We start from the raw sequence: 14,508 nt of genomic DNA, 5'->3' as shown, positions 1-14,508 counted from the left end.
TTTGGTTTCACTTTTTAAACTTGTCAATTTGGTTTAGGATATCTTCCAGATTTACCAAGATTTCTTTCAGTTCCTCCACAATGTCACCCTTGAAAACCATTAATGGTTCATGTAGATCTCTTACATCTTCTTTTGTAAAGACCAAAGCAAATCATTCATTGTCTCTGTGCTATAGCCTTATCTTCCCTCTCTGAGTGCCCCTTTTGCTCCTTGATCATCCAACAGATACAATACTATCACACTGTAATTTAAAAATTGATTTCACAGTTTATTTTACAATCATTAGAATTAATCTACAAGTTAAGGCAAACATAATAATGCATTTGCTTTTATTCTGAAATTATATTTAAAGATATTACAGGTTTACTTGAAAATTTATATGAAATGTTTGATATTAAAAAAAAATATATATAATTAGAACATTTTAAAATCAGTATATGGAAAAAGGAGGACAATGTATACTGTGCTTTGAGAGCTAATGGAGGCATATAAAGTCTCTCTCTTTTTCCCATTGTCTTTGAAAGACAAGGAAAAACCAGAAGGGTCCACTTAAAATAAAATAATTTCCCTGTTTTAGCAAGGAATGCTGTCAACAATCTCCCTATACACTACCAGAAGAAATATAAGAGGATCTGAAGTGAACTGTGCCATTTCCTGCTAAGAGAAGTACACTAGATTTCACACTTCATTCTTATCTTGACCCACTCCCCATCATTATACAATGGTACCCTCATGTTTTTCAAATAAGACTTACCTGGTTTTCCCCAGGCCCACTTTTGTTTTTTCTTTTAAAGGCAAAGCAGGAGTGTAGGAGTGTGGTGCAGCATAACAGAAGACACACATTTTTAAGTGTCCCTGGCAATGATGATCTGAAAAACAGCCAGCACTCATAGTGTGAAAGCTGAGAGGGAGTGAAGTATAATTGTTCTGTATTGTATATAGTGCAGTATGGACTCCTAGCAAGATACTCCCACTAACAATAGGCGCACGTGCATGTTTAGGGTTAGGAACTGCCAGGCTAAGCAATTCTAAACCTAAAATTATGGGACTGCTTCTATGATGTTAAGAAGCATTCATGGGGCATTCTGAAAGAAAATCAAAGGAATGCTTTTTAGATCATAATGAATCATTTTGCATCCTGCGTCATATTATTGACACTAGTGTCAAATTGTGTAATACCATTCATGCTTGGAAGAGTAACTTACTAATATGTAAAGATACACAGAGTTTTCTGTCTTTTCAACACAAAATCAAAAATCACTTTTACTGTGCAGTACTATTTAGTAGCAATTGTTTGTATAGCTTCTCTTAGGGTCCCCGACACAAAGTTTGGTGCCTGGATTCTCGTATAGTGAGGACTTGCGTTGTATTGCAGTCCTTTTACCAAGCAACTCTTCATAGTGTAACAACACGAATCATACCGGCTTTATACAGATTTCTTCAATCAATTAAAAATTGATGTCTGCTTCCATAATGTTACTCTTAATACAGACCCAATATTAGTTATCCTCACAAAGAAGCAGCAAAAATAAACACAAATTTTGGTTTTTGAAAAGGTAAAGCATACAATGATTAAATAAAAGTACATGTGAATATGTGTAGGGATACATGAGTAATTCATGTGCTCCAGATCCAATCTCAACTGGCTTCATTGCTTGTTTTCCTTCTTCCAGGACGGAAGAGCCTGCATTTGTTCATTGTATTTCTCTAATGAGCTGAAAATGCCCAAAAGCCAGCTATGGAGCAGCCCTTGGGAATGCAAGGATGACAAGCTATCTATGTATCACTGTTTAACACTGCCAGGCAACTTTGAAGTAGCTGTAAGTTACCCTGTAAACAAAGGAAAAAAGAACAGTAGTAATGGTTTTCCTATAACAACTGTAGTATAAGTGACTAGATCTTATCTAAGTTTCAACTGCCTGTCAATCACTACTGAATAGTTTTACATGGAAGCCAGTTATGTCAAACATTTAATGAATCATTAACCCCCTCTCTCTTTACATATGACATGATGACTTTACAATTCCAGTAAGCAATTATTCAATCAATATCACTTGCCCAAAATATGATCTATAGGACCTAAGGGTATTCTGAGCAAGAAAATCTAAAATTCTGCATAAAAGTTTTGAAAATTCCGGGCATAGTATTTTAAAATTTTGCATGCTTTATTTGTAACTTTTTACGACAAATTAAATTCTCCTAGGTGAAGGCTTGGCTCTTCCATGCTTCAAGCTTGACACCACCCAATCTACTAATTAAACTTGACCTCCCTTTCTCCAGCCAGGTTTAACTCCTTTGTATGTTTTTGTCATAACTCCCTTCCCCATGGCAAATAATTCAGCAGCAGACAATATCAGTTTGCTTCTTTGTCAATATGTGGGAAGGAGGAGGAGAACATCTACTTGTCAGGCTGCCTCCTTCTTCCCTGGTTTCTCCATGAACTAGCAGGATATTCAACAGCCACACATGTGGGTGACAATATAGATGACAATATAGATCATCCCTTGTCCCACAGTACAAAAACCTCTGAGACCCAGATTCTCAAAACTAGTGCAGTCACTAAACTGGTTTCCAGACGGTTTAGCCTGCATGCATTTTAGCGACGGATTATCAAAATGGCTTATCTTGGTCTTTAGTGAGCTTTCTAACAGTCTTTGACACTGCCATGCAAATGGCCTCTTCAATAATGAAATGAGCACTCCAGTGGATTCTTAAAAATCGTCAAGCCATTCTCCAAGAGCGACATCAGCTTTTGGCAACAAAAATCAGCAACTAGTCCAGGGGTGCCAGTACAGTGACAGCACTGTTAAAAGTGCATCTTGTGGTGTGTGTTTTGACTGTGGCTAATAAAAAAATAAAAAATTACATGAAGAATCATAAACTGTCATCTATTTTATTTTTTAGTTGGAGTAGTAAAAGCACGCTTCTTCAGCGCATATATTATAGCCCCCTTTGGGAGTGGGAGAGATGCCCAGTGTTTCCCGCCGCCAACTTACACACACCACCGGCAGCGGGAGAGATGCTCAATGTCTCCCACCCCCAAACGACACACCTCCTCCCTCCAGTTCTGTGCCCCCTGCTGAAGAGGCAAAATGGCGCCAGGCCGAGGGATGCTCCTCTTCAGATAGGAGGTCAGTGGAGGAGAGTGTGGCACAGTGGTTATAGCTGCAACCTCAGCACCCTGAGGTTGTGGGTTCAAACCCCGTGCTGCTCCATGTGACCCTGGGCAAGTCACTTAATCCTCCACTGACCCAGGTACATTAGGATAGACTGTGAGGCCACCGGGACAGATAGGGAAAATGCTTAAAGTACCTGTATGTAAACTGCTTTTTTTTCTCCTCCCTTTTTCAAACGTATTATTTTATTAAAATAGTACTAATTGTCTTGTTTTCTATTTTAACTTAATTTTTAACTAAATGTAAATCGCATTGTATTTTGCCATCAAATCAGATATTTTAAATAAACTTGAATAAACTTGAAACTTGAGTGTGGTTGTAAAACTACACAAAGGCAGTATACAAAAATCCCTCTAAGTCTGTTTTTCCGCCTAGATGCACATTACGTCCGATGAGTCTTAGATTTTCTTCGGTCAGGCTACAAGCTGGAATTTGCCCAGTCTCTGCCAGATTGTTTTGTGGAATCTCTTACTGATCGCCGGGTCATGGCGCTCAAGATTCCAGCCACTGTTCAGTGTTGGCAGGATATTCAAGCTTCAGAGCCGAGGTCACCCGACCTCTCCGGCTCAGGCAGATACTCTACATACTTTCTCATGCCCAGAAAGGCTCAGATGATCTTCAGCTCATGAATCCATCTCTCAAGGTTCCACGCTTTCAAATGGAGGCAGTCATTGCAGTAGTGGCCCCAGGGGAGTTTCTTGCCTCTCTGGTTCTCACGGAAGCATATTTGCACATTTACTTTATTCTTCTGGTCCATTGCAACTTTTTGAAGTTTCATGTTCTGGCTCTTCCTTTTGAGCTGGCAACAGCGCCCTGGACCTGCACCAAGGTGATGGCTGTCGTGGCAAGTTACATGCAAAAAAAAAAAGCCATCTGACTGACGATCATGCAGTAGCTGGGTTTAAAAAAAAAAAATTCTTTATTCATTTTATATTTTACATCAAGTGCACAGAAAGTAACAACATTTTAACTTAATACATCACTTGAAATTCTACAAATTTCCTCATTAAATAAGATTTATCCCCTTCCCATCCACCATTCTAATATCAAATAATACATATAATAAATTATTTCCTTACCTTTATAACAAATAATGAAAATCAACCCCCCTTCTTTCATTTATGTTAATCAGGGAAAAATGATATCTATTCATTACAATAATTTATTAATGGCCACCACACATCCTGAAATTTATTAAAATATCCTTTTTGAACAGCTAATGCTCTTTCCATTTTATAAATATGACACACTGAACTCCACCAAAAACTATAATTCAATCTGTTCCAATTATACGTTATTTGCTGAATGGCAACTCCTGTCAGAATCAGTATATTCTCTAGCAAGCAATTTATTTGGCCCCAAATTGATTTCCAAAAAGCCAAAATAAATGAACAATAGATGATCCAAAGTCCCTGCTTCGAGATGACAATGCCAACATCTATTAGACTTAGAGCAATCTAATTTTTGTAAACGAACAGGGGTCCAGAATGCTCTATGCAACAGGAAGAACCACATTTGTCTCATAGATGCAGACATTGTACATTTTATCCTCCAAGACCAAATTTGTGGCCATTGAGACGCAGTAATTTGATGCTTAATCTCAATGCTCCAAATGTCTCTAAGTCCAGTTTTTTGTTTTTTATTCATATATCCAGATATTAATTTGTACCACTGTGCGGCCTGGTGTCCCAGGAAGTCCGCCTGAAAGCATAAGAACTCTAAACTAAATTGATTATTAAGATTTTTTTCATTCAGGGAACCCTGCCTGAATAGCCTGCTTCAGTTGCAACCACCTATAACTTTGTGATTTATCAAGACCAAATTTATTGTAATAGTGCAACTGTGAAAAATCAAGCAGTTTACCATTAGATATAACATCATCTAACGTGCATATACCTGCTTTTATCTAATACTTCCAGACAATCTTAAACCCGCCAATTTGAATCTTGGAGTTCAGCCATATAGTTTGATTCGTAGATTTTTGAATTAAGAACATAAGAACATAAGAACTGCCATCTCCGGATCAGACCTTCGGTCCATCAAGTCCGGCGATCCGCACACGCGGAGGCCCCGCCAGGTGTACACCTGGCGTAATTTATAGTCCACCATATCTTTATATGCCTCTCTTAAGGAGATATGCATCTAGTTTGCTCTTGAAGCCTAGGACGGTCGATTCCGCAATAATCTCCTCTGGGAGGGCATTCCAGGTGTCAACCACTCTCTGAGTGAAGCAGAACTTCCTGACATTAGTCCTGAACCTGTCCCCCCTTAGCTTCATTACATGTCCTCTAGTCCGTGTCAAATTGGACAGTGTAAATAATCTTCTCTGCTCTATTTTGTCGATTCCTTTCAGTATTTTGAAGGTCTCGATCATATCCCCACGCATTCTCCTTTTCTCAAGGGAGAACAATCCTAGTGTTATAAGTCTATCCTCATATTCCAGTCTCTCCATACCCTTCACCAGTTTTGTTGCTCGTCTCTGCACCCTCTCCAGCAGTTTTATATCCTTCTTTAGGTAGGGAGACCAATGTTGGACGCAGTATTCCAAGTGTGGTCTGACCATTGCCCTATAAAGCGGCATTATAACTTTCTCCGATCTACTCGAGATTCCTTTCTTTATCATGCCCAACATTCTATTTGCCTTCTTTGCCGCTGCTGCGCATTGTGCCGACGGCTTCAGGGTCCTATCTATCAGTACACCCAGGTCCCTTTCTTGTTCACTCTTCCCCAGAGTTGCACCTGACATTGTATACTCGTATTCCTTATTTTTATTGCCTAAATGCATTACCTTGCATTTCTCCACATTGAACTTCATCTGCCATTTCTCCGCCCATGTTTCTAACCGACACAAGTCGCTCTGGAGTTTCTCTCTATCCTCCTGCGATCTGATCGCCCGGCATAGTTTTGTATCGTCTGCAAACTTGATGATCTCACTGGATGTTCCTTCCTCCAGGTCATTGATATAAATATTAAAAAGGATCGGCCCAAGTACCGAGCCCTGGGGTACACCACTAGTCACTTTCTCCCAGTCGGAGAACTTCCCATTTATGCCCACTCTCTGTTTTCGGTTTTCCAGCCATTTGCCTATCCATCTTTGTATATCTCCCTCTATGCCATGGCTTTGTAGTTTCCTGAGAAGTCTTTCGTGTGGAACTTTGTCGAACGCTTTCTGGAAGTCCAAGTATATTATGTCCACAGGCTTCCCACTATCAATTTGCTCGTTTACGGTCTCAAAAAATTGGAATAGGTGTTAAATTAATGACATATCGTAAAGTTTTCCATGTATCTATTAATATTCTGTTTTCTTTATACACTCTAGGCATTTTGATACTAAGAACATGGCTGAGCCTGAGAGGAAACAAGAGCTGCCATTCCAACCACAACCAGTCTGGGAGCTTTTTCATGAGCTCTGGAAGGACCCAATACATACCCTGGCGCATAATACAGGCTTGATGATACCTATAGAAATTGGGAAAATTTATCCCTCCCTCTGCAATTGGCTTTTGTAAAGACACTAAGGCAATTCTAGCAATTTTACCAAGCCAAACAAATTTTGTAAGAATACTATTTAATTTTTTATAAAAAGACCCCTGAAAAAAACCTGGTATCATACCCATTTGGTAACAAATCACAGGCAAAATCATCATCTCCCCCACCAAGACAGATGTAAAGGATTCCATTGCTCACACAATTCTGTTACCTTCTGTAATAAAGATTTTTCATTCACTTTCATTGTTTCTTCTAGCGTGTTTTTTATCCAAATACCTAAATATTTTATTCCTTCCTCTTTCCATAAAAAGGGAAATGAATCAAATAAACCTTTTGTGCAATGTACATTTAGAGGAAGAACTTCTGATTTACTCCAGTTTATTTTATAACCTGAAAATTTCCCAAATTTCGCTATTAATTCAAGCAAATATGGAATGGTTGTTCCAGGATTCCTCAAATTAAGCAGTATATCATCTGCATAAGCAGAGACTTTATATTCCCGACCAGAACTCGGAATACCCTGTATCTCCTTCAGTTGCTGAATAGCTAATAACAAGGGTTCTAATATTATATCAAAAAGTAAAGGAGACAAGGGACAACCTTGTCTAACCCCCCATTGCAAATTAAAACACTGAGAAATTATTATTAATATACAATCTAGCAACAGGGGAGCTATACAATGTTTGAACCATTTGTACAAATCCTGGACCTATACCAAACCAATCCATAGCCTGATACATGAAGGTCCATTCCACCTGATCAAAGGCCTTCTCTGCATCTAAGGATACAGTAAAGGTCGGATCTTTCATGGCTTTTGTTAAATATAACATATGAAAAGCCAACCTGGTATTATTGGAAGAATGTCTCTGAGCAACAAACCCTATTTGGTGCATATCAACTATATAAGGGAGAGCCTTGGCCAAACGTAAAGCCAAAAGTTTAGACAAAAGTTTTCCGTCTACATTAATTAAAGAAATAGGCCTGTAATTTGAAACCAATGTAGGATCTTTATTTAGCTTTGGTAAAACAATAGTTAACGATTCTGCCATAGTACCTGAAATGCAACCTTTAGTTAGTTGAGCCTGATATAAATTTAATAAATGAGGTAATAGGGTAATTTGAAATGATTTATAGAATTCTACAGTAAAACCATCACCACCTGGAGCGGTCCCTACTCTAAGGGATTTCAACGCTGTTTGTAATTCTTTTAAAAATATAGGCACTTCTAGATTTCTTTTTATATGATCAGGAATTTTTGGACCCTTAATTTATTCTAAAAATTCTAAACTATCTTTTTCTCTATCTAAATAAGGCTCAGAAGAATAAAGGGCTTATAAAAATTAAAAAATTATTTTAAGATAGGACCAATTTGAGAATATGTATCTCCTTTTTCATCTTTAATTGCAATTATCTTTGTCTTTTTTTTTTTTTTTTGCTTTAAGATAATTTGCCAATAATCTTCCCGCCTTATTTGAGCTTTCATAATACAAGGCTTGTTGAGAAAATAAATAATTCCTTACCAATTTAGAAGAAATCTCATTATACTTACATTTAGCTTTTAAAAGAGTTTGCAACGTAGATTGTTCCCATTTTTCAATCAGTTTTGATTCTAAGACCTTAATTTCTTGTTCCAAATTAGAAAACTGACGTTTTATTTGTTTCTTAATATATGCTGAAAATGAAATAATTTGTCCTCTCATGGTTGCCTTAAAAGCATTATTTAAATCAATGAATTCCTCATATGCATACCTCTATCCGAGTTCCGGTTTTAATCGAATCAGGTAATAGTGAGTTATGGCCCTAAATGTATAAAACAGGATTCTTAGAGGATGTTGGTAAGCGCGTCCGGTAGACTATTCCCGGATGTGACGAAAGACGCTTTCAAATTTTAAGCGAGGATAAAGAGTTCGGAGTCTTTGAACTGGCTATATGACAACGTTTTATTAAAAGGTTGGTTTGATTTAGGGTTGTAGCATGATGCGGATAAAGTTAGAGAGCTATAGTAATGATAATGGGTGTAATGGAGTCTTAATAATGTTTTGGGTGGCCATATGTAATCACAAAAGTAGAGTGATACGGGCGTGTTTTGATATAATGTTAAGTTAGGGGGCAAAGGTTTAACCATCTATATAGTAAAAGTAAAAACAGAATGATATTTAAAAATAATATGTAATTTTATTAATATAATAAAATAAAATAGAAGTATTCAGGAAAGCTTAGAATATGTAGACTGTAATAGGATGAGGTAACCTTAGGTTGACCCTTGAAGTTTTCAATAATGGTTAGAGTTTTAAGTAAATGAAAAATTGGTTTAAAATAGTGTACATGTTTAGTGATTTTATTCTTTATTCTTTGTTGTTTAGTGCTGATAAAATCAACTATAGTGCTCCTGAAGAAGCTCTGTGGTAAATTGTGAGAGCAAAACGGAGATCTTCCGTCGTTTCTAGATGGCTGTGTAGTATCTACTCACAAGCTAAGTACTATTACAATAATGATATAAGAAGATTCTTGTAGTAAACAGGTGTAGCAAATAAGTTTCAGTAAAATAAAATTTAAAGAGATTAATAAAAGAATAAGAAGGAAAGATGATAGCTCACATTAAGGTTATACGCCGAGATGTGTTCTAATGGCAGTACAACTGGGAACGCTTGAGTTCCATAATAATATTCTTTTATTATAAAAGTTACAAAAAATTTTTTGAATGAGATGAAAAAGTTTTTTTGAATGAGATGTAAAGAACTGAGGCTCGAGCAGCAGCCTATATATATTGTGGTATTTGAGTGCGGTGCACAAGATATTTTTGAAGGAGTTATTATTGCCTTAAAAGCATCCCATAAGATTTCCATAGAGATTTCTTCTGTGCTATTAATTTGAAAGTAATCATTAATTTTTAATTGAAATTCTTCACATAATTTTGGATCCACAAGCAATGTATTATCAAATCTCCATATTGGTCTACTACCATTTTGATCAATAAATTTGAATTCAACCCACACCCTACCATGATCAGACAAAATAATTGGATCTATGGATGCTTGTGTAGTCTGTTGTACTAGTTGATCTGAAATGAAAATATAATCTATTCTTGAAAAAGATTTGTGAATATGGGAACAAAAAGAAAATTCCCTCTCATTAAAATGAAGTATTCACCATCTATCTTTCAAGTTACAAGATTGTACAAAATTATCTAGTCCTAATGATTTCAATTTTACTAGGTTTCTTATCCATTAAAGGATCTATAACAGCATTAAAATTCCCCGCCACTACTAAATTAGAAGCAGCCAGTGGCAGTATTAATTGTTGTAGAGTTTTAAAAAACTCAATTTGGTTCGAATTGGGGGCATATACATTAAACAGCACCATAGTAGTATTGCCCATACTCATGTCTACATGTAACCATCTCCCTACAGGATCAGAAGCCATCATTTTAAACATTGTAGTACATTTTTTATTCACCAGAATGGCTACTCCCGCCTTCTTACTTACAGCAGGGGCAAAAAAGCAAGGCTTTACCCAATTGCCCTCTAATTTTTTCGACTCTACAGCAGACAAATGTGTCTCTTGGATATAACAGATATCCGCATTCTGTTGTTTTAAGTATAATAACGTTTTTTTCCTTTTAATCGGATGGTTAAGGCCATTAACATTTAATTAAAAAAATTTAAAATCCATTATATTATTTAATCATAATACATATAGATAACCAGGAATTCATTTATACTGAATAATTTATATATAATCATTTCCCCAATCTTAAAACTTAGCCTAAACCCCCCTACAATACCCCATCCCAGCCCCTCCCAACCCTCCCAAATTAAAAGTGAAAACTTGGAAACGCACATGTAAAATCAGGTGATGAAAAACTCCCTTCAGGCTAAATCCAGAAACATCATTAATTAATTATAATAAGCTATCCAATACTGTAGTGTGAATCACATATTATATAAAATCCATTTAGTTTTTAATCCCCTCTTTTGAACTATACTAATGAAGGTTAATCTATATATATAAAATCGGAGATATGTATGTGTGTATGTATGTATGTGCCGCGATCACGCAAAAACGGCTTGAACGATTTGAATGAAACTTGGTATGCAGATCCCTCACTACCTGGGATGATATGTTCTGGGGGTATCGCGGCCCACCTGCACACATGGGCGGAGCTACAAACAGAAAATCATATTTCACCCATTCATGTCAATGGAAAAAATGTAAACAGCTGCCATTCTCACAGTAAATCAAAACCAGCTTGACCGATTTGAACGAAACTTGGTATGCAGATCCCTCACTACCTGGGGTGATATGTTCTGGGGGTCTCTTCACCCAAGAATTTATATGTTCTTGCTCCTGGAGGTGAAACTAAAAATGTTGTTTATAATCAAGTTTTGTGTTTGTTGTATTGTATTCATTTTGTCAAATATTTCACATTATAATTTGAATATTGTACTTTTTATAAAGCTGTAAAAAAATAATTTCATTCACCACTATAAAGTATCTTTATTTGAATCCATTTACAGTGTTATTGCTATAATTAAATACCCGTGCAACGCCGGGGCATCAGCTAGTTACTAATAAATCAGATTAACATCTAAAAATCCATATTTGACTTATATAAAATCTTTGCGTATATTAAACTTAAATCATAATACAACTACAAGCCTTATTAATTTATATCTATTTCATAAAAATTTATAAAATTCAGATTTTCCACAAATTAATAGGATTCTTTTCTGCTATTCTTATATCAACAGTACTAATTGAATACTAAATGAAATATTTCTCAATCATTGAATTACCCACAATCCAGCATATTTAGTTAATCCACATAACTATGCAATATTTTATCTATACCAAATCAATCATTACCCTTGCTTGTTATTTTATCTCCTATATTTGAAATCCTGTATAATGAGTTCTTCTACAATCTAATTTGTCACAAAAATTTAATGTTGATTTATAATAAATAAAGCTATAAGCTGCCATATTAAATTTCCTTATCACATAAATGGTTATTCTTTTATTTTATTAACTACTAGTGTTTAAGCCCGTTAGATTAACGGGTGCTAGATGACCGCCTCTCCTGCTTTTGAACCTGGGCAGGGGCAGAGGCAGAGCCGGGGCGGGAGGGAGTGACGGTGGGAGAGCAATTTCAAAGCCTTGGCAGCGGCGGCTCCTTGACCAATCCGCGTTTACAACGTCCCCACACTCGCGGTCTGGCTGGCTCCCCCACCAAAGCCCTTCGCAGCGGCAGCCCTTCCCGCATTCGTCCCCGCGTCCCATGCCTCTCCAAAGGCTGGCTCCCACGAAAATGGTGCCCGTCTGTCCAAAGTCGCGGCGGCAGCCTCCCTCAAGACACATTTCAAATCTGACATATTGTAATCACAAAACAGAAAATAAAATATTTTTCGTACTTTTTGTTGTCTGGTCATTATTCATACCATGTAGGGGTCCCAGGCTATGGTTGGCTTTTGATAACTCGTTTGCCAGGGCCCCTTCTTTCTTCTTCCCTCCCTCCATCCCTGCAGCTGAAGACAGGCACCTCCCCCCAGTGGTCTGAGACAGGAGGGAGCAGTTAGGAGAGGGTCTGAGGGCAAAGAGGGGCTCAACAGCGCACAACCACCTTTCCTTCCCTCCCTCCATCAGGTGCAATGAATCCACCAATGTTAAAAGGAGCCGCGTCGAAATCGGAGGCCTGCCACTGCCGTAGCACTTTCCCCTTTGCCTTGGTCCCGCCCCTTCTCTGACCGCGGCAGAGGAAACGTGTTACGGTGGCGGCAGGGCTCCAATTTCAAAGCAGCTCCTTTTAACATAGGCGGAGCTGAACTGTACCTGATGGAGGAAGGGAAGGAACGGTGGGGCAAATTTTGGCAACGGCAGGAATTGTTTGGCGGGCCAAGCACCGTGAAACTTTGTTTCTTTAGGCAGCCCCGGTTGTTTACTTGGATTCAATGTCAGCATTAGGGTTCGCCGGCCACCAGCCGTGAGAGCCAGGTGAGGAAGGCCGCCGCCGCAGCCTCGCAGCTAGGTAGGGGGACAACAATGGCGCTTATGCTCAAGCCCCCGCCGCAGCTCCTCTCTCGATCCTGGTGCGATTCGAGAGAGGAGTCATGGCGGCGGCTTGAGCAAAAGCGCGATTGTTGTCCCCCTACTTAGCCGCAAGGCTGCGGCGGCCTTCCTCACCCGGCTCTCACGGCTGGTGGCCGGTGAACCCTAATGCTGACATTGAATCCAAGTAAACAACCGGGGCTGCCTAAAGAAACATGGTAATCATATTCTGTCCTGAAAGCCCCCGCCACAGCTCCTCTCTCGATACTGCTGCAGTTCGAGAGAGGAGCCGTGGCGGCAGCTTGAGCATAGTGCACAGTGAGAGCCAGGGGCGCGCATGCGCAGTCGTGTTTCCGCGACGGATCATGGAACACGACTTTTGAGTGCGCATGCGCGGCCTAGCATTTTATTATATTAGATTAGAATAGAATAGTTAAGGATCCAAACAAAAACTTTCCCATAGTATACATTCCTGTATTGAGATACACATCAAACTCCAATAAAATAATACCAGAAAGCATTTTTTGAAATTTGATTTCAGGAAGAGTTAACAATATACACTTTAAAAACATGAAGGACGGAATTTCCGTTAAAAGCAAACAGATAAGAAAGAGAAGGGATCAAAATAAATTATTTATTCCTTCCTTCTAAACTATTGCATCATCCTGACAAAGTGGTTATTCCAGAGGCCTGGATAATGCCATCATCACAATAATGATATCCAACACTCCTTCCATCTTCTCTCTCTTCTTCCAGGTCAGCTCGTATTTTCCCTTGAGCAGAAAGTACTTTTCTTTGAGCATTTCAAGCTTCTCTCACAAACTTTAGTTGTATCTGTTCCTAAGCATATTCATTTTCTATCAATCACATTACCGCACGCTTCTTGTTCAAGTTCAAGTTCAAGTTTATTAGTTTTTATATACCGCCTATCAAGGTTATCTAAGCGGTTCTACAATCAGGTACTTAAGCATTTTCCCTATCTGTCCCGGCAGGCTCACAATCTATCTAACGTACCTGGGGCTATGGAAGATTAAGTGACTTGCCCAGGGTCACAAGGAGCAGCGGTGGGGTTTGAACCCACAACCCCAGGGTGCTGAGGCCATAGCTCCATCCACTGTGCCACACACTCCGTCCATATCCAAGTTATTTTTCTGAAGTCCAGTTTACAATTTCTGTCTCAGGTTTATATTTCCTTTTTCTAATAGCGAATTCCATCTCCCGATGTTCATAGATTTCTGTATTAAACTGTTACAATTCGAAGCACTCACGTTTATAAGCACAAAAGTCTGTTTTTTGTTTATTTTTGTTTATTTATTTTTTTGTTATTGCTTTACTTCTTGCTCTGTATTACGACAGTTTTTGCTAGATAATTTTCAGCTAGAAGAAGTGACTTATCAGTGACTTTCTTTAACCTGACTACAGTATATTGTACCTTTGCTCTTTGATGATACTGCAGTATTCCTCTCTGAACTTTTCTCTGCAATGACAAAAGAAACCAGCCAGTTCTATCTTTTTGATAGTCTTATCAAGCACAGAAAAATTCCTTTGGAACTCAATATTAGAAATTATCTTGCATGTTTTATTCCAGGAATTAGAGCCATTCTCTTTTGATCTGTGTTGTCTGACTTTTATTTCATGCCAATTCAAGTCCAATGTCAGTGCAACAGATCTCAAATATCAACTGGCTGACACAGCAGAACGTTCAAGATCTCCAATATCCGCTGAAAACTGCAGCTTGTGGAATGTTGCAATCATAGAATCTTACTTCTTCATACTTCCATGTATCTTTACCAGTATT

General features: G+C 38.2%; 1 protein-coding gene across 7 annotated transcripts in view; it reads right to left on the bottom strand.

The window, feature by feature from the left end:
• Positions 1 to 247: 247 nt before the first annotated feature.
• SNX6 (sorting nexin 6) overlaps positions 248 to 14,508 on the bottom strand; it is a 203,171-nt gene continuing 188,910 nt past the window's right edge. For all 7 annotated transcript variants that reach the window (XM_033952085.1, XM_033952086.1, XM_033952089.1 and 4 more), the window contains one exon: positions 248 to 1,830. In XM_033952085.1, coding sequence (XP_033807976.1) covers positions 1,777 to 1,830 — 54 coding nt within the window. In that variant the 3' untranslated portion in view covers positions 248 to 1,776. The remainder of the gene's footprint in view (positions 1,831 to 14,508) is intronic.

This window comes from Geotrypetes seraphini, chromosome 7 (genome assembly GCF_902459505.1).
Source record: "Geotrypetes seraphini chromosome 7, aGeoSer1.1, whole genome shotgun sequence".
NCBI lineage: Eukaryota > Metazoa > Chordata > Amphibia > Gymnophiona > Dermophiidae > Geotrypetes > Geotrypetes seraphini.
This window is presented reverse-complemented; position numbering and strand designations above follow the sequence as displayed.